This window comes from Erythrolamprus reginae, chromosome 2 (assembly GCF_031021105.1).
Source record: "Erythrolamprus reginae isolate rEryReg1 chromosome 2, rEryReg1.hap1, whole genome shotgun sequence".
In the NCBI taxonomy this organism is placed as follows: Eukaryota; Metazoa; Chordata; class Lepidosauria; order Squamata; family Dipsadidae; genus Erythrolamprus; species Erythrolamprus reginae.
Window position 1 is genome coordinate 126,332,684 of NC_091951.1, and position 19,816 is coordinate 126,352,499.

Sequence of the window (19,816 nt, forward strand, 5' to 3'; positions counted from 1 at the left end):
AGCTCCGTGGCTCTTCTGCGAAGGTGACAGCCGCGCAGCGGGGCTTCTCAGCGTCCTCCTGAACCCGAATGCCCGAACCTGAACTTTTGCTAAACTTTCGGGTTCGGCATTCAGGAGAATGCCAAGAAGCCCCCCGGCTGTTTCAAAAGGCGACAGCCAGGCGGCGGGGCTTCTCGGCGTATGCCGAACCCGGAAGTTCGGCAAAAGTTAAGGTTTGGCGTTCGGGTTCGGGAGGACGCTGAGAAGCCCACCGGCTGTTTCAAAAGGCGACAGCCGGGCGGCAGCGCCCAGCGGAGCGCCATTTTTGCGGGGACTTTTTCTTGCACGCATTAATTGATTTTACATTGTTTCCTACGGGAAACATCGTTTCGTGTTACAAACCTTTTGCCTTACGAACCTCCTCCGGGAACCAATTAAGTTCGTAACACGAGGTATTACTGTATTCTGATTTGTTCAATCCAAATGTCTTACAAAACTGCCTTGTTTCTCTAATTTTAAGATGTGCAGCAAATCATTTAGAGCAAAGATGATACTATTCTAAATTCATGGTGGATGTATGGGTGGGTGTCTGTGTATAAAAAATAGAGATGTATGCAGAGGTGGCATTCAGCAGGTTCCGACCAGTTCTGGAGAACCGATAGTGGAAATTTTTAGTAGTTTCAAGAACTGGCAAATACCACCTCTGTCTGGCCCCACCCCCAGTAGGAAATGGGAATTTTGCAATAAGCTTCCCCAGGAGTGGGGAGGGAATCGGGGTTTTGCAATATCCTTCTCCCAGAAATGGGGAGGGAATGGAGATTTTATGGGTATACTTCCCCTGCCACGCCCCACCAAGCTATGCCATGTCACATCCACCAAGCCACACCCACAAAACCAGTAATTAAAAAATGTGAAACCTGCCACCTCTCTCTCACACATATATACACACACACACACTAATGCTGATCTTCTTTCGTATTTCCTGGCAGGCTACTTGCATGTTCTTGTTAACCAGTGTTGGAAGGAACGTTGGTGTCGTTTAAAAGGCAACATGCTTTATTTCCATAAGGACCGCACAGATTTAAGGACCCATGTAAATGCCATTGTCCTGCGGGGATGTGAGGTGGCACCAGGACTGGGCCCCAAGCATCCTTTTGCTTTTCGTATCCTTCGCAATGGACAAGAAGTCTCTGCCTTAGAGGTAAAGGAGATTTTAGTTTTCTTAAAGAATAAGAATGCTTTTATTTACATCTCTTTACATGTACATTTAGGAGTGATTTTTAAAAATTGTGTGTTCAATGTTTCCATATCCTGTGATCCGCCATAGTTTGTATTCATTATGATTTCTTGAATAAGCTACAACACATGGCCATGTTGCACTAATCCATAACCCATTGTTTCTAGATCACAGTAGTTGAATTCACACAATACTCTGAACCAAAATCAGACAAATGATTTAGCATGCTATTGAATCTATTTACTGCATCCAGTAGAAATAAACAAATGGAGGGGATCTTTATTTGATTAGGTAGTATGGCTGTAAAGTTATATCTTTACCTTACTTACTTTCTAGGACAAAAGATGTTTCCTGTTGTTTCCCCCAGATAAATATTTATGATTTCACTTTTATATATCATCTACTCAATTAGGCAAACAGCTATGAAGATCTGGGACGTTGGCTTGGCTTGCTGCTGGTTGAAACTGGTTCCCAGACCACTCCAGAGACCTTGCATTACGATTATGTAGATATTGAGAAAATAGCCAACATCATGAATGCTGTGAGACACTCTTATATGTAAGAGCTCCTCTTACTGATATGTTTGTGACATAACTAGGTTGACACGGGGTTCTGTGTCTGCCTCTGCAGATTGCTTCCATACTTTCTCCCAGTCAATGACAGCAATACATTTTCTGATATTTGTTAAAACTTTTTTAATCTAAGTGACAAATGGATAACCATGAAATACAGTGGTACCTCGAGATACGAGTTTAATTCGTTCCGGACCTGGGCTCTTAAGTCGAGCAGCTCTTATCTCGAACGACTTTTCCCCATAGGAATTAATGTAAATAATTTTAATTGGTTCCAGCCCTCAAAAAACTCACAAAGTTAGTCTAAATTATGCAGAAAGACATGTTTTTAATGAAGAAATGTACATGTACATATAAATGAATAATGAAGTTTCTTTCACTTAACTTGTAAACTTTCTTAAACTTTTAAATTTACATATGTTCAACTTCTCTGCCACCCAATCCTGTAGGACAGAGGTCCCCAACCCTTTTTGCACCAGGGACCGGCTTTAAGCGATCAAGAGAGGAATGGGTGAATGAATGGACGGAGGGTGGGAAGGAAGGAAGGAAAGAGGGAAGGGACAGGAACAGAGGAAGGAAGCAAGGAAACTTATGAAAGGGGAGAGTAAGAGAGGAATGAGTGAAGGGAGGGAGGGAGGGAAGAAGGTGGGAAGGAGAAAGAAAAGAAATAGAGGAAGGGAAGGTAAAAGAGAGAAAGAAAAAGAGCAAGAAAGAAAGCTGCAAGCACCCCCCCGAGCCCCCCAGGCCGGCTGCAACCTTTTAAAACACGCGCGCCGCTTCGCAGCTGTCTCCTGAAGCCGAACGCGGAAGTTAGCGTTTGGCTTCAGGAGACAGCTCCTTGGCGCTTGTATCTCGAATTTGGGCTTGTAAGTAGAACAAAAATATCTCTCCCCTCCCAGCTCTTATCTCGAGTTGCTCTTAAGTAGAGCAGCTCTTATGTCGGGGTTCCACTGTATAGGTGTCTTTTAGGCTACAAATATAGCAATGAGAAGATGTCAACCTAAGGGTCTCTACTGCTGAGTTCTTTCCCTCTTCCTTAAATCAGCAGAGCATTATTTTAGCGTGACATTTGATGTTATCTGTACCAGTTTCAGTCATGTCTCTGTTCCCAGTCACTGCTAGATGTTCATTCACAGTAAGTAGTGCCTAGCAGGTTTTAGATTGCCTTGACGCTGCCCTTGGGCAGCGTTGGAATTGAGCGCATGGACTGGGGAATGTTTCTTAAGCATTGCTAAAATGAATCATTTAAGCCAATCTTACTCATGGGCTTGAGATATAATGAATGCAACATCATCTGTGACAGGGCTAGTGGAGACAAAGCCTAGCACAGATAAATCTATTATAATATTTGGCATACTCTTTGATTCTTAAAAGTAAGCTACAAAGCTACATAGACAAAGAAAAATGTTGGAATTGTCTGCATCTAGAAAAAAATAAGTGTATACTATTCTCTAATGGTTGAAGTGTACCGATATAGTCTTCAATGGATGACCTGTTGCCAAGTGCCCCACTGTGGTCATGTGATTACCATTTCCAATCTTATCTGCTGTCTTCCCCAGGAAATCAATGGGGAAGCCTGCAGGGAAGGCTGCAAGTGGAGTTAGAGGGGAGAGAGGAAATCTCTCAACAGGGCCCTCTGCAGGAACAGAGCAGAAATGTTCAGGATTTCAATTCCATTCCTGTAGCTGCTCCCCCCTTGCTTTCCCAAGATTGTTTCTTCTGTGAAATTCAATTCAATTTATTAGATTTGTATGCCGCCCCTTTCCGAAGACTTGGGATGGGAAGTTAAAGTGTTTTGCAGGAATATTTGAGAGCAAAAAAGGATGGGCGTTTCTGGGAGGATTTCAGATCTCTGAGAGCCACGGTCCTCTCAGTAAGCTTCTCTTTAGCTATGTTTTGACTTAGTTTGATTGTATCAAGTCCTTATGTAACAGCAAGACCAAATTTGTCATAGAGGCAGGTATCCCAAGGGATCCTGTCTCTATTTTGGTTGTGCACTTCACACATTTTATATTTTATATATTTCTGCTCTCCAGAAATGTTGGATTATAGCTTGTAACAATTCCAGTCGTATAAACAACAGCCGCCCCGAGTCTACGGAGAGGGGCGGCATACAAATCTAATAAATAATAATAATAATAATAATAATAATAATAATAATAATAATAATAATAATCAGAGGGGTTTAACCTTGATACAGCTAAAAAGTCTAGATTTCCTGAAAAGTCAGGAAATCTGCATGATATTTCATAAAAATCAAAGGCTAATTATTTCCTATGGGGGGGGGGGTTCCACTTTTTAAGAGACAATTTCTCTCTTGCCTTACCAAAAACACTAGCTTTGACCAAATACAGTAAGATGAGGTGACATTTGTCATGGAATTCCCAAAAAAGTGTTTAGATTCAGTTAATAGAGGCTGGAGAAAGAGCTTTATTATCTTTACTTATTAAATACCTGCTAATCTATTTCTTCTTCTTCAGGTGGGCCAGCTCCTCTCTTGAGAACCAAACAGAACTAACTCGTGTGTTATATGATGAAGTCCCATACGAGAAAGTGGAGGTAGCAAAAATATAATCCTGTTTTTCAAATTTCCTTGACATAACTATTCTTCTAACTTGCATGTGACCCTCCCTTCCTAGTTGCTTAGCAACTTGTGAAGAACTGTTCCTAGGCAGAAATAGTAGGATAAGCTGTTTCCGCAATCTAGGGAAAAACTGGATATCTTTGTGACACCTCCTTGGTAATTCTCTTCATGACATCACAATTATTTTTACTCTCCTGTTTCCTTTGTGCAGTCAGAAAAATCGGGATGGCCATCAGGAGCCCAGGTGAAGCGCCATGGCTCTTCTTGCAGTGAAAAATCACGTCGTATAGATCCACAAGTTAAAGTCAAGCGCCATGCATCAAGTAGGTTGGGTGGGGTTCATTGGCATAATGCCTTGGATCAATCAACTAAGAAAGAGGGAATGGGGGGGGAGAAGGATTCGTTAGGAACTTCCATTCCTAAAAAATAAAATTAAAAAATCCAGCTGCATAGCACAACATATCAAAGCACAGAACTCGTTCTTTGTTTGATGTCTCTGCTTTTGTCATAATTTTTGATTGCATATGATTCACGCGCTACTTCAGGCCTGTCCAACTTCCTTATAAACTTAAGCTAATACTGTATTTTCCCTTTTATACTGTTTCCTCCTTACTTGGGATACAGTCTTGAAATGGCAGAAGGTGAATGGGAGTCCTAATTTTCTCTTTGCAATGTTCCTACCATGCTGTAAGAATGCTGGGCAAAGTCCACCTGGGATTCCCATGCTGCAATATAATCCTTTGAAGCAGTAGCAGGTTTCTCTTACCTTTGTTACCAGTTCGGGAAGGGAGTGCGTGGGTATGCCCATGCCCTTTGTGCATTCACATGCCGAGAGCACTTTAAATGATGTCTGGATGGATGGGCGGAGCCTCTGACCACTGCTGCTACCGGTTCGCCCAAACCAGTGCAAACCAGTAGCAACCCACCATTGCTCTGACGTTTAGCTTATGAGAACGGTGCTGTCCAGACATACTGCCACAGAATTTTTCCTAATAGCTATAAATAATTTTGCCAAGAATGCTTGGTTATGCTACAGTGGTAATCTTAATATGCCAATTCAGTGAAGCGGTGGATGTGATGTGCCCGTGCCTGGAAGCTGTAAGGGTCTGGATGGGAGCCAACAGGCTCAAGCTCAACCCAGACAAGACCAAGTGGCTGTGGGCATTTCCTCCTAAGGGCCACTATGTGTCCGTCCATTGTTCGGGGGAGAACATTGACCCCCTCAGACAAGGTCTGCAACTTGGGTGTCCTCCCGGATCCACAGCTGAGCCTTGATCGTCATCTCTTGGCTCCCCCTGTCCCCCAATGTCCATACTGCTCACACCCTACTGGCTTTCTGAAAGGCTGCAAAGACCTGGATTTTCCAGCAGGCCTTGGGGCCATGAATTTGACATCTGTCATGGCCGAATTGTACTGAATGGTATGCATGTGTGTTGATTGGATTGTTTGAGTTTTGGGTTTTTAATTGGGGTTTATAATTTTTAATATTTATATTTGACTTCTTTTTATTGTATTTGTATCTTTAATATTGTTGTAAACTGCCCTGAGTCCTTCAGGATTGAGCAGCATAGAAGTCGAATAAAATAAAAATGAATGAATGAATGAATGAATTATTCACTTATCAAGTGCTAGAAATATCAGTAATGAACAATTTCTGGAAAACAGTAAGGCAGCTATTTTGGAAGTATGGAAGGTACTGATGACGCCTTGGTTTGAGTTTTTAACTGGGCGATTGTGTCTCTTTGAGCTTGGTCAGCCTCATTTGCTTTCTTTGCTGCTTAAAAACAGCTCCCTTCAAGAACTTGTCTCTTGTGTGTGTATGTTTGTGCAGATGCCAATAATTACAAATACGGAAAGAACCGAGCTGAGGAAGATGCTCGGAGGTTCCTAACAGAGAAGGATAAGCTGGAAAAGGAGAAGGCGTCCATCAGAAATGAGCTTATTGAGCTGCGTAAGGAAAAGCGGGAACTACGGGAGGCCATGAAGAGCAAATCAGGTACAGTCCTGCTTCAAGGCAGGGGTAGTGTCTTTTCTATTGCCCACATTATAAAAACTGACATCTCCCCCGGCCTATATATTTCATGCATGGTATGTTTGAGTGTATGTTTTATTTAAAATAAGGGGTTTTTAGTTTTTAAATTATTTAGTTTTTTAGTTATTGGATTGTTACCGTATATTGTTCTTATTATTGCTGTGAGCCATCCCGAGTCTACGGAGAGGGGCAGCATACAAATCGAATAAATATAATATATACAGTGGTCCCTCAATTTTCGCGGGTTCGAACTTCGCGAAACGGCTATACCACGGTTTTTCAAAAATATTAATTAAAAAATACTTTGCTGTTTTTTTCCCTATACCACGGTTTTTCCCGCCCGATGACGTCATATGTCATTGCCCAACTTTCGTCCGCCTTTAATAAATATTTTTTTAATAAACTTTAATAAATAAACATGGTGAGTAATAATCTAAATGGTTGCTAAGGAAATGAGAAATTGCAGTTTAGGGGTTTAAAGTGTTAAGGGAAGGCTTGTGATACTGTTCATAGCCAAAAATAGTGTATTTACTTCCGCATCTCTACTTTGCGGAAATCCGACTTTCGCGGGCGGTCTCGGAACGCATCCCCCGCGAAAATCGAGGGAACACTGTATAATATTTTTCCAAAAGTCAAGATTCAGTCGGTTTATGGAGATGTGTTTTTGGTTCAATACCTGTATGTATTCGGTAAGGAGATCTACAGTATATCTAAGACTCCTCCTCTGGTTTATGGAAGATTTTCTTCATTATCAGTTTGGCAGATATTTTTCTTTGAAACTGTACAGCTCAAAGTTGCACCCCCTTGCTATGATCTCCCCAAAACCACCTGTACTCTTTGCCTCCCTCATTTGAGGGTTCAATGAGTTAAGACTCACTACGAAAATCTAACTATTGATAAAGAATAAATGGTGTCAGGCAGTGTTCCCTCTAATATTTTATGGGGGTGGGCGGAAAAGTATAGTGTCTGAGCGGGAGTCCCTTCGGGACTGGGCGGCACAGAAATATTAAATAAACAAACAAACAAACAAATAAAAAATCCACCCTGTTTTGCCTCAGAGAATTTCAAAATAAAATACTGTACTGTGTGTCTATAACAGTGAGCTCATAATCACATCCTGTAACTGGGGATGAGACAGAAATATGGTAGCCGATCATTCATATTAGGCACTTTGTAATCATATCACAGTAGCACAGGTGTTCAGGAAGTACTAAACCAATGCTCGGAATTTGCTTTTGGACCATGTTTGTGTCTTCATGGCTATTCAGAAATTGCTTGTGAAAAGGAGTGTCCATATGTCTAGAATAACACTGAAAGAGCTTTTCAACAGGTGCAAAAGAAACAATAGTCTTAACCATCTTTAAAACTATATTTTATTTATTTGGGTGTCTCTGAATCAATGTTGACTTAGGCAACATTTTCAGAATACTTGCCATTGCCTTCTTCCTGGGGCTGGGGAGTATCCAGCCCAATGTCACTATCTGACTTTGTGCCTGAGGTGGGAGGACAACTCACATTTTCCCCCTCACACACCTTAATTATTACACCTAACTATCTCTGCACTATACCAAACCACTACACTGAGCAAATACATTTATAATGGAATGATATTTGCCAATGGAACTTCAATTTAATATGCACTTGTTAGATCCCTACCCACAATATCTCCCTGTGTGTTGCTGCTTTTAAGTTATATTCCTCTAGTCTGCACTGGATACAGAAATGATCTGCAAGGGGGTAACTTTTTAAAACAAAAAGCCGAGTACAGTGGTAAGAATACCGAAGAATATTTTTCTAATATTCGTGTGTTTTATGGACGAAACCTCCGTTGGCTGAGTTCACGCAACATGTTAAGCCATAACCCATGATTTACCAAGGACAATGTTTGGTTTCTCAGCATTGCAAAGCAAAAACCAAGCACATTGTATTATGGGTTTATGGTTGTTTTATGCAAATCAGACTTCTGATTTTTGTCATCACCAGTTTTCAGTATTCATTGGCATTCATTTACCTTGCAATGCCCAATTCTCCGTTGAATCCAGAGAAAGATAAAGAAGGCAGAGAAAGTAAAATGATCACAAGTTTTCTTGAAACATTTACTGTAATTTCAGAGGGTCTCTTACTCAGTTTATTAAATCAACTTTTTCAAACCTGATGCCCTCCAGGTGATTCCTGAAAAAAAATACAGGTAGTCCTTGGGTTGCAATCATCTCTTTAACAACCATTCAAAGTTATGACAGGACTTGCAAAGGCCCCTCAGAATTCCAGGTATTACAACATCCCTGAAGTTCTAACATTGTTATTTCTGAAATTGTCTGCTTGCTTCTGACAAGCAAAGTTAATGGGAAAGCCAGCAGAAAGTTGAATATCATGGTCCTCACTTAATGACTTGTGCAGTTCTTGTTTAACAATGGCTAGCCAAGACTAAGCAATGCAGCCATGTGCTATCATGCTTTACAGCCACATCAGTGGGAGTTTCCAATCCCAATTGCCTTTGTAACCTGAGGCCTATTTGCATATTACTCAAAGGTAAAGCGTGCTGTTAGGCTTTGCATCTTGTTCCTTCCCATTTAATGCTGTATATATTCAGAGGTGGGCTACTGCCTGGCTGGGGGGGGGGGGGTAGCAAAAATGGAGCTCCACCCCAGAGCATCCAATTTGCATTGAAAGATATTGAAATAAAATGCAGGGCATCCTGCATAAGCCACACCCACAGTGTGGTAGTAAAAATTTTGGTAGCCCTTCACTGGATTGGGCCTTCTCCGGGTCGCGTCAACTAAACAATGTCGGTTGGCGGGGCCCAGGAGAAGAGCCTTCTCTGTGGCGGCCCCGGCCCTCTGGAACCAACTCTCCCCAGAGATTAGAATAGCTCTCACCCTTCTTGCCTTTCGTAAGCTTCTCAAAACCCACCTCTGCCGTCAGGCATGGGGGAACTAAGATAATCTTTCCCCCTAGGCTTCTACAATTTATGCATGGTATGTTTGTATGTATGATTGGTTTTATAACAAGGGTTTTTAGCTGTTTTTAGTATTGGATTTTTACATTCTGTTTTTGTCACTGTTGTTAGCCGAGTCCACGGAGAGGGGCGGCATACAAATCCAATAAATAATAATAATAATAATAATAATAATAATAATAATAATAATAATAATAATAATATCTCTTCAATCTGCCAAATCCACCCAGCTTCAACTTGATCACTGAAACGATTCCTGACTTCCAGAAATGAAAGCTCAGGGGCTCCACCTACAGGAAAAACCATGCTTTCCATTTTAAAATATCAATGCTATTATTACGGTATCTGAAAGCTTGGAAAGTAGAGGACAGATATGTAGTCCTTGATTTAGGAGGACAATTGAGCCCCAAATCTATGTTGCTATGCAAGACATTTGTTAAGTGAATATTATGACTTTTCTTGTCACAATTGTTGCATTAGTAAAACAGTTGTTAAGTGAATCTGGCTTCCCCAATGACCTCTGAAGTCACAAAAGATGATCACATGACCCTGGGACACTGTAATCGTCATAAATATGTGTCAGTTGCCAAGCATCTGAATTTATGTGATCATTGGTACCAGTTCAGGAATGAATGGGGGCGGGTGTGTGTGCTTTGTGTGCAGGCAACACTTCTGCACATGTGCATAGCATTTTTGATTATGTTTGGGCAAGTGGGCGGAGCCTCCCACTGCTGCCGCTACCATTTTGGCAAACCAGTGAAAACTGGTAGCAACTCACCACTGGTATGAACCCTAGAATCTATATAGTTTCATTAGTTTCTTTCAGATTTTGCTACATGTAAGTTGCTTTGTGGTAAGATGCACAGCAAACAAATGTAATAATAAACATTTCTATGTTGGTAACAGGAAAGGACTTGAAGGAGCTGGAACAGCGTGTGGCAGCCTTAGAGGAGCAGTGCAAAGCAAACGAGGCCAGACGGGTAGACCTAGAAATCAAGCTGACAGAAGTGAAAGACCGGTTAAAGCAGTCACTAGCAGGAGGGCCAGCTCTAGGTTTAACTGTAAACACCAAGACTGAAAACAAGGTAAAGAAATAGTTGTTTGGTTTTCCAAGCTCATATTACAGCCATTTCAAGGGTGAAATCTGCCCAGTTCGGCCCAGTTCAGGCAAGTAGATAGTGGTTGCAACAGCTGGTTCGGAGAACTGAAATGGCAGCAGAGGCTCCATCCACCTACCCCAACATCAGCATTACCTGTTTTTTTAAAAATTGAAGCTTTTTTCCCCTGTCGGTTCTCCTGAAAGAAAGAATGGGAGGGACGGAGGGAGGGGGAAGGGAAAAGAAGAAAGAAAGAGAAAGAAAGGTATTAGAAAGAAAAACTCAGGACTCACTTTCCAGCCGGAAGATTGCTTGGCAAAGAAAAACAAATGTTGTTGCTTTAAATCAGGAGTCTCCAAATGTAGCAGGTGGCTGGCTAAAGAATTCTGGGAGCTGAAGTCTACAAGTCTTAATGTTGAAAACTTTGGAGACCCCTGCTTTAGATTTTTTTAATATATATAATATATTTTTAATTGATTTTAAAAAAAGTTTTACAAAAAACAAAACGAAAGCATAAAACATAAAAGTGTACCATCAACCCCTGCTTTAAATTGAAAAGCCTTCAGAAGGTGCTCGGAAGGAGGTTGTTAATTGGAGAGGCGAAGTGACATTGAACATTGGAAAAAAGGAAGAATTCTTATATGGTTCTATGTTTTTGAAGTTTTGGGGTTTGTGCATTATGGGCTTTGTGTTTCTAAAAGGGGTTGGGTAATTCCCATTGTGACTAAATGACTTTTGTCCTGTGTCGGGTCTTGAATATGGGACTGCTTATTCTGATTCTACTTCTGTTTTGTTAGCTGCCAAATCTTGCCATGGGGAAATTTCAAAATATCCCATCTTGAATGCAAAATTAAGTATGTTCCTTTTATTATACAGTTCTGGTAGTATCCCCAGCAGAAATATTTCTGGTTTCCAATCTATGTCACTTTATCATTTTTTCTAACTAAATATTTATTTTAGATCAGTATTTTTTTTACCTTTGTGCATATCTACCACATATGATAATATGAATCTGGTGTTTGATTACACTTCCAACATTTAGCTGATACGTTTTCAAACATCTTGGCTAATGATCTAAGTGCAAAGCCACTGTAACAACATTGCCGGAAAGGCATTAAAGAGTTGTAAACCTAACCTTACGAGGCTTCTTCTCTGGTAATATTACACTACTAACCACAGCAGACCAAACATTTGCTAGACCAATTCTAAAAAAGAGATCATCTGTCTGGAGCCCATACTGCATGTCGGACATTAATACAATTGAGCACGTCCAGAGATACTTCATGAGAAGAGTCCTCCACTCCTCCACTCTCAACAGAATATCTTATGCCACCAGACTTGAAATTCTGGCCGTAGACAACTTAGAACTATGCTGCCTTCTGTATGACCTAAGCGTACTTCATAAAATTATCTGCTACAATGTCCTACTTGTCAATAACTACTTCATCTTCAACCACAACAATACACAAGCACACATTACATACAATCATAAAAATATGACTTCAGCAACAGAGTGGTCAATGCCTAGAATGCACTACCTGACTGTAATAACTTTCCCAAACCCCCATAACTTTAACCTTAGACTGTCTATAGTTGACCTCACCCCTTTCCCAAGAGGTCTGTTAGGGGTATGCATAAGTGCACCATCATGCCTACCAACCCTGTCCTAAAGTTCCCTTTTATTCATATTCATTTCATATATTTAAATCATGTTTATATTTATATACATTATCTAATACATGCTTGACAAAATAAATAAATAAATCTCACTGGTGTTAAATGCCATCTATAAAGCATTTTGTATAGATTTTCCCTACAGGCTATTGACATTGGTAATTATCTAATATGATTGAGTGACCAAAGTTTTTATCCCATCTTATCACTGTTTCTTTCACTTGTTCTTCCTCCATTTTAATACTCAATAAGTAGCTATAAAATTTAATTAATTTTTCATCTGTCCCTAGTAATATCTGGTTTAATTCTGTTGGTTCTTTATAGAAACTGTGCGTTGTTGCATCTTTCTCATATTTTGATTGTATTTGCACATATGGCCACCATGAGAAAGAAAATCCATTGTAGTGTCATTTTCGATGTTGAAATAAATAGTTTGTATCCTGTCTCATAATTGAATATTTAAGGGTGCACTTGCAGGGCATCAGTAAAACAAAAGTGCCTTTAGGTTCTAAGTGCAAGTCTTTCCACTGAAGGAAAAAAAGGCATAGTGTGAATTTATAAATGTGAGTAACGCTATTTTACATCATTTCCTACATCACTTAGCAGTAAGTCTACAGTTTCTTTTGCTAGGGTTCATATTTTTAAAAATATGAAAATTTTTAAATCAAGTTTCTGCTGTAAGCACCTGCCTTTTTTAGACTTGTTACAATACACTTAGTGAGAGGCATTGCAAGAAATCTGAAGAAGACATAGTGTACATGTGGGTCTCACCTCTTCTCTTCAAACACTGCCCCCAATTTATTTCAAGGTGATATTACCATCTGAACTTTCAGGTAGTGCAATACCTTAATAGAATTGGAAGGGACCTTGGAGGTCTTCTAGTCCAGCCCCCTGCTCAAGCAGTAAATCCTATACCATTTCAGACAAATGGTTGTCCAATCAATCTCTTCTTAAAAACTTCCAGTGTTGGAGCATTTAGAACTTAGGAGGCTAGTCGTTTCACTGATTAATTGTTCTGTCAGGAAATTTCTCCTTATTCTAGGTTACATCTCTCCTTGATTAGTTTCCACCCATTGCTTCTTGCCCTGCTTTCAGGTTGACTCCCTCTTCTTTTTGGCAACCCCTGAGATATTGGAACATTATCATGTCACCCCTGGTCCTTCTTTTCATTAAACTAGACATACACTAGACATCTTGGATGAATCTGATTTTCTCAGCATCTCTCTGGAAGAGAAGGGTTAGCTGGCCCTTGAGGAAGCAAGCAGAAACCACAATAATCTGAAACTAGAGATATCATTTTAGGGTGCTTATTGAGAGGGTAATGTATGATGGAATGTACCTCTGGCTTGTTAAAACAGCAAACATGGGACAAGATATCAAGACATACTTTAGTATCATAGAGATAATGATTGCACAAAGAGTAACAATTATTGTTTTCATTTCACTCCTTTATTTCTAGGGGAGTAAAGTAATAGTGACCACGGACTATTCATTATTGTTCTACCAGGCTCTCTGATAGGAGCCTCCCAAAAATTCAAGGGTACAAATTTCAGACACACACACATTTGAAAATTCAAAACAATGTTCTTTATCACAAAATTCAAAATAAACAAAGCACTCTTTTTTTATTGCAAAGAGCACTCTTCCCAAAACAACCTGGTAGTCTGTACAATTTCCCTTAAGCAGTCATTAAGTACTTAGCTAGCAGCTGTGAAGAAACTTCACACCCCTTCTTCTTCCAACGAAGTGAGACACACACACACACGTTGCTCTGCTTTGGTTTCAAAGGCGTGAAAAAGCAACAAAGTCCAGCAACACAAGATTCCTGACGAACTCCGATCAGATATTCTTCCACAACGGCCAAACCCACATGCTGCTATTTATAGCAGCAGCCCTAATTACTGGAGCCCCACCCAAACACAGGTGGCCTCCCTTATTTCCTGTAATATGTTCTTATTTGGTCTCTTCTATGCATAATTCTGCGCTTGCATGGGTCCAAAATGTCATCATCTGAATCAACGGAAGATAAGGGAGAATGACTGCCTGGGCTGTGTGCCAAGCCCTCCTCTGCCGAGTAACTCCCACCTTCTTCTTCATCCGAGGAAACTAAACTCTGAACTGATTCTGTCAGCAATAACGCAGGCCTGTGACATGTTGAATTTTCCCCTGCATCCACCTCCCCATTCCCTGGGGCAGGAGCTGGGCCAGAGCCAACTACAACAATTATAAAACATACAATAATTGTAAAATCATAACAGCTGTTTAATGGTATTCATTTAATACCATGAGATGGGGAAAAAGTTTGTTTCTGATGTTGAAAAAGATTTTTAAAAGCTGGTGTCAGACAAACCTAAGGAAACCATTCCAAAGATCGCTTAACCTAATACATCCTAATTGAGAAGGCTGTCCCTACTTACAAGTCCTTAAAAGGTAGAGACAGCTTTTGTCATTGGCCAATTTATGTTGGTAATTCTTTCCATTTCTAATTGTCATCACAGAGATAAACAATGCCTAGCAAGTAACTCCTTGGAATAATAAGCATCTGTCTTCTTCCAGTCTTCCACAAAGTTTGCCAAATTTTTTGAGATTAAAACATTCTGAAACTGAACAATCCCCAGAGATCAGAACAGCCTGATCTCTGTGGAATGGCTCTCTTCCAGTTTGGAACAAATCGTTCCAAGGTCATTGTAGCATTCCAGGATTGGAACATTTTGACTTTGAAGTGGCACACCTATACGGCCATAACTATTTCTCATATTACTTTCCTTTTTACAGGACACTGTTACCCAGCCAAATGGAAGTCCCCCAGACAATTTGATCCCAGTGAACTGTGCATCAGAAATGAGGAAGCGAAGCCCCTCTCTCCTTCCTGCCAACAAAGGGACTGTGTTGCAGAAAGCAAAGGTATGGAGTCCATATTCATACAAGAATTTCAGCCCTTCTCCAAAAATGTCAAAGTCCTTCTATTATGTCCCTTTCACATAACCTATTGTTCCGTTAGTTTATAAATAACCTCGTGCAGTTACCTATTGTCCTCCTCATATCCCACGACTGCCCTGAATTTATTGGGAAATGGGTACATACAAGGGTGAGTCAAAAAGTAATGCCATTTTATTTAGGACAGGTATAATTACCAATACAGGAACATGTAGCCTACATCAAAATGAAGCTGGTCCTCTGAAGATCACAACCCTACTTCTCAACATAGTCACCATTTCTCTCAATAGCAATGTTCCACCTTCGAATGAGAGCACGTATCCCTGCCTCGTAAAATGTTGTTGACAGTTCTTTGAGCCACTTCTTCACTGCAGTTTTCACTTCCTCATCACTGGAATAATCGGCTACACACAGTTCCCACTTTTTCATCATTCAGACCTACGTTGCTATAATCTAAAGTATTGTCCTCAAACACATTTTGTAATTGTCTGTGAATGTTCACAGGGGTTTCCCCCTCAGCAACAAGGAATTCAATCACGGCTCTTGGTTTTTGATGCAACTATAAGGGGACAGCCATTTTGAATTTTCCTTGCGAGTCTACAAACCTGAAAAGTATCAAACAAAATATTTCAGAACATACATGATATAATCATTTATAACTGGGAAAAATTTCAGGTATTTTTATCAAAAACGTCACCTGAAATAAAGAAAATGGCATTATTTTTTGACTCACCCTTTGTAGAATGGGTTCCCTTGCTTACTTTCTTTTTTAATATGAGTTTTCAAACTTGCATCCAGAAATGCTGGCCACAGTTAGTAGAGAATTTAGATAAGGGACCAAAGATAAACCTAAGTGTGTTGTGTCTGTGAAAGAGATTGGAGAGTAGGTGTGCAAGGTGACCTCTTGTTTCCCATACCAAAAAATATCTGATCCTAAGTTTTGGTCTAGAGGGGCTAAGTGGGATGGTATCTTAATTTCCTGCAGCTCCTCCACCCTCAATGTTTGTGATTTATTGGTCTCAGAATGATTCCTACAAACAAGTTACTCCACCGCTAGGTCTTTTGGCCTGGTTACAAATCTGCTCATTGGTTATAGTCAAAGCCCATAACACTAGGTGAGGCCATTGTCTCAGTCAACTGTTGCTAGGGGATTGGGGGGAAAAAGCTGGGTTTGGCAGCTTGCCTTCTTTTGAAATGAAATTCCGATGCAGGTCCTGTCAGCTCTACACATCAAATGGAAGAATGCCATCCTGCCTTTTGCCCATAGTGCAAGCAAAGTTAGGGCCAATCATGTCAGAGATTGCTGACATTTTGTGGCAATGGAAAAATATACGATCTCTTTATGGAGGTTATGACATTTCTATAATAGAAAATATATAGTAAATATTTGAACACAAATTTTGGTGAGAAATTGCTGTTGTTGAAAATACAAGTTACAAAAGTCCCTAAAGAATTCCTCAGCAGCATCCAAAGGATATTTGAAAAGAAACATTTATCCTAGGTATAAAACTGGGCCTCATTAAATTTTGCTTCCTTTATGAAAGTTCAGCTAGACCCGAGATGATGATGATGATATTATATTATTATTATTATTATTATTATTATTATTATTATTATTATTATTATTTACCGTATTTATTTATTTATTTATTTTATTTATTAGATTTGTATCTCTCCGTAGACTCGGGGCGGCTAACAACAATAATAAAACAGCATATGACAAATCTAATATTTAAAATAATTTAAAAACACTTATTAAAAACCAAACATACACACAAACATACCATGCATAAATTGTATAGGCCTAGGAGGAAAGGAATATCTCAATTCCCCCATGCCTGACGACAGAGGTGAGTTTTAAGGAGCTTACGAAAGGCGAAGAGGGTGGGGGCAATTCTAATCTCTGGGGGGAGCTGGTTCCAGAGGGTCGGGGCTGCCACAAAGAAGGCTATTCCCCTGGGTCCCGCCAAACGACATTGTTTAGTCGACAGGACCCGGAGAAGGCCAACTCTGTGGGACCTAACTGGTCGCTGGGATTCATAAAAAAATTTATTATTTACTCTATTTTATCTACTCTACTCTGGCTTCAGGACTCCATTTTCTCATTCCTTTCTTCAATTTATTCCAGCATGGATATCTCCTTTGTAACACAGTGGCCCACAATGTTGTTTCCCCACCCCATCCCCCACTTTTTTTTTCCAGGAATGGGAAATGAAGAAAACATAAAGGATCTCTGGGCCTTCATCCCTGAGGTGAATTCCTCTCAGATATAGGGACACTCTTGAGAAAGGCTAGAGCACCACAGGAGTCTTTCACCCTGCAAAGAAATTGCAGAATACTGAGAATCGTGGTTCCTCCGCAGCGAGAGCAGCCAACATCCACTAAATGAAGGATTAACAAGCAGAAGAGCTTTTGAAAACTGGCATGGGTAACAGGGAGGGAGGGGATATTGGGAAGCAGGGTGGGGGAAGAGAAATCTTTTCAAGGATTTGTTTGTTGTGTGTGTGTCCTTAGAGTACTCTCTGTTGAGTGGCCTAAGAGGAGCAACTCAGTAGGGTTGGCCTCCCAAGCATCCGAACGGATCCTTTTGCTCTTGGTAATAAAGCAACCAGAGAATCAATATTTTCATGATGGGGATGATGATGCTGGTGGTGAATTTGTTCGGAGATCCTCATTCACACAAAAAAATCATCTAAAACCTTGGACAAATCTCGTTGCAACTTCTCTCACACAGGAAGCCGGATGAACTTCCCTCAGTGCTAAGAAATGAGGCATGACATGGAAGTGCCTTAATCAGTCCTCATGGAGGATATTATTTAAGCCTGATTCTGTCAGTCTTATTCAAATCTCCTTTTTTTACTGCAAAACCACATCAGGGTAGCAACTGTTGAGTAATGAGGGCACAATAAAGTCCCAAATAGAGAAGACCTTGTCAGAATGATGTTTTTAACTCAGGTCTGCCAATTAGAAATATTCTCATATTCATTCTCTCTCTCCCTCTCCCTTCCACCCTCTCTCTCCCCCTTCTCCCTCTCCCCCCTATTTAAGATGTTTAATGTGTTAAATAAAATCAGTAATGGTTAGGACATGTTGTACAATTACCCTTTCCATTTTTCTATATAATCCAATTTGTAATGAGAAAGAACAGTGAAAACGTTGATGGCTATAGCAAGAGAATCAGCTTCTGCAAATGTATATAGATTGCTCCAGAGCTATATCTTTAAAGGTGCTACCTCTGGTCAATGGGACTGCTGCTGAAGGACTTCTCCCATAAATCAGCCACTGGAAGATGTTATGTTTGTTCATAATATAAATTATCTTCCACTCCCATTCCTAAGAAAAACCCTTCTTTTAGGGAGCAGTGGACAAGTTCATTTTACATTCATTTTGCACTACACGGAGGTTCAACTGCCTTAATAAGCATAAAGTATCTGGTCAGTTTTAGGCTTACTAATTCCTGGAAGATGTGAAGAAAACTAAAACTGGAGCACAGCCTGAAGAGGAGACCTCAAAGAAAACCTCAGTGTCTAAGATTGCCTTCCTGTTGTGCTATTCCAACAGACCAGAAGATATAGTGGTTTGTCTTTCATTCACAAACATTAAGTTAATAGGTGCTTTTTTTTCTTTCTGGGTGCATAGTGTGACATATCTTTGATTATTTAAGAACTATCTGCACTTTAACATCTGGATCTTCTGTTCCACTGTCTTTCAATAAAATATGATCTCTGTACAGATGTATTCTTCAGTTTTTCTTCAAACCTTTAGGGCAATGTTAGGTTGCAAAACCATACACTGCATCAGTCTTCCCCAATTTTTTACTTTCCAGAACTATTGGGTCTGCTCTCTTAATTTGCCACATTAAGCCTTCTTGCTGATCATACTGGGAGATGTTTATGGGAGTAGGTCTAACATCTTTGAAGGCACCAGGTTTGAGAACACAAAACCAAGTCTACAGTTCCATCACAGATCCATCACTTAAAGCAGGGCTGCCTGGATTAGCGAAGGGGGGAAGTCCCGATATGTCATGTGACTCTGCCATGATAATGCAAGTTTGACACCCCCGATTTAAAGCAAACTAAGTATGGTGTCGTAGGGAGAGGGCTGGCCTAGAAACTAGGAGATTGTGATTTCTAATCCTGCCTTACATATGAATGCCAGCAGAATGACTTTGAGCCAGTTACTCTCTCTCAGCCTAACTCAGTGCTTTTCAAATAGTGGTGCAGGCCCCCCTGGGGGAGCGCGGAGCGATTCCAAGGGGGGCACATGTGACCCAAGGAAATATGCGTGGTCCTTCTCAATTGATTCCCCTAATTGAAAACAGGTTCCACTAAGTTTTGTGGGACTTACTCCCAGGTAAGTGGATAGTGCAGCCTTCCCCAGCCAATAGTTTGCTTGTTGCTTATAATAAGAAAAATAATAAATATGAACACTAAAATTCCATGGGGGCCCAGATCGGAGCATTGGGGAGGGGACCCAAAATGTCCCCTTTGTCCTAGGGGGGCCATAACAGAAAATAATTGAGAAGCACTGGCCTAACTGACCCCATAAGGTTGTTATTGGGGAGAAAATAGGAAGGAGTATTAGATATGATTGCTTCCTTGCCATACTTATAATAAAAGTAGGATAAAAATCCAATTATCAATCAATCTCCACAGAGAAATAATGAACATGTTAATTATTTCCTTTTGGTTTTGAGACACAGAACAGCCGAAAACATTTACATAATTATCTTGACTCAATTATGCCAT

General features: G+C 40.4%; 1 protein-coding gene across 1 annotated transcript in view; it reads left to right on the forward strand.

The window, feature by feature from the left end:
• The window catches only part of AFAP1L1 (actin filament associated protein 1 like 1), a 98,803-nt gene extending 80,007 nt beyond the window's left edge, over positions 1-18,796 (forward strand). The window contains exons 12-19 of the mRNA XM_070735884.1: positions 969-1,180; positions 1,629-1,774; positions 4,269-4,347; positions 4,584-4,695; positions 6,204-6,368; positions 10,267-10,445; positions 14,907-15,035; positions 17,271-18,796. Of these exons, the coding sequence (XP_070591985.1) occupies positions 969-1,180; positions 1,629-1,774; positions 4,269-4,347; positions 4,584-4,695; positions 6,204-6,368; positions 10,267-10,445; positions 14,907-15,035; positions 17,271-17,294 (1,046 nt within the window). The 3' untranslated portion in view covers positions 17,295-18,796. The remainder of the gene's footprint in view (positions 1-968; positions 1,181-1,628; positions 1,775-4,268; positions 4,348-4,583; positions 4,696-6,203; positions 6,369-10,266; positions 10,446-14,906; positions 15,036-17,270) is intronic.
• Positions 18,797-19,816: the final 1,020 nt, after the last annotated feature.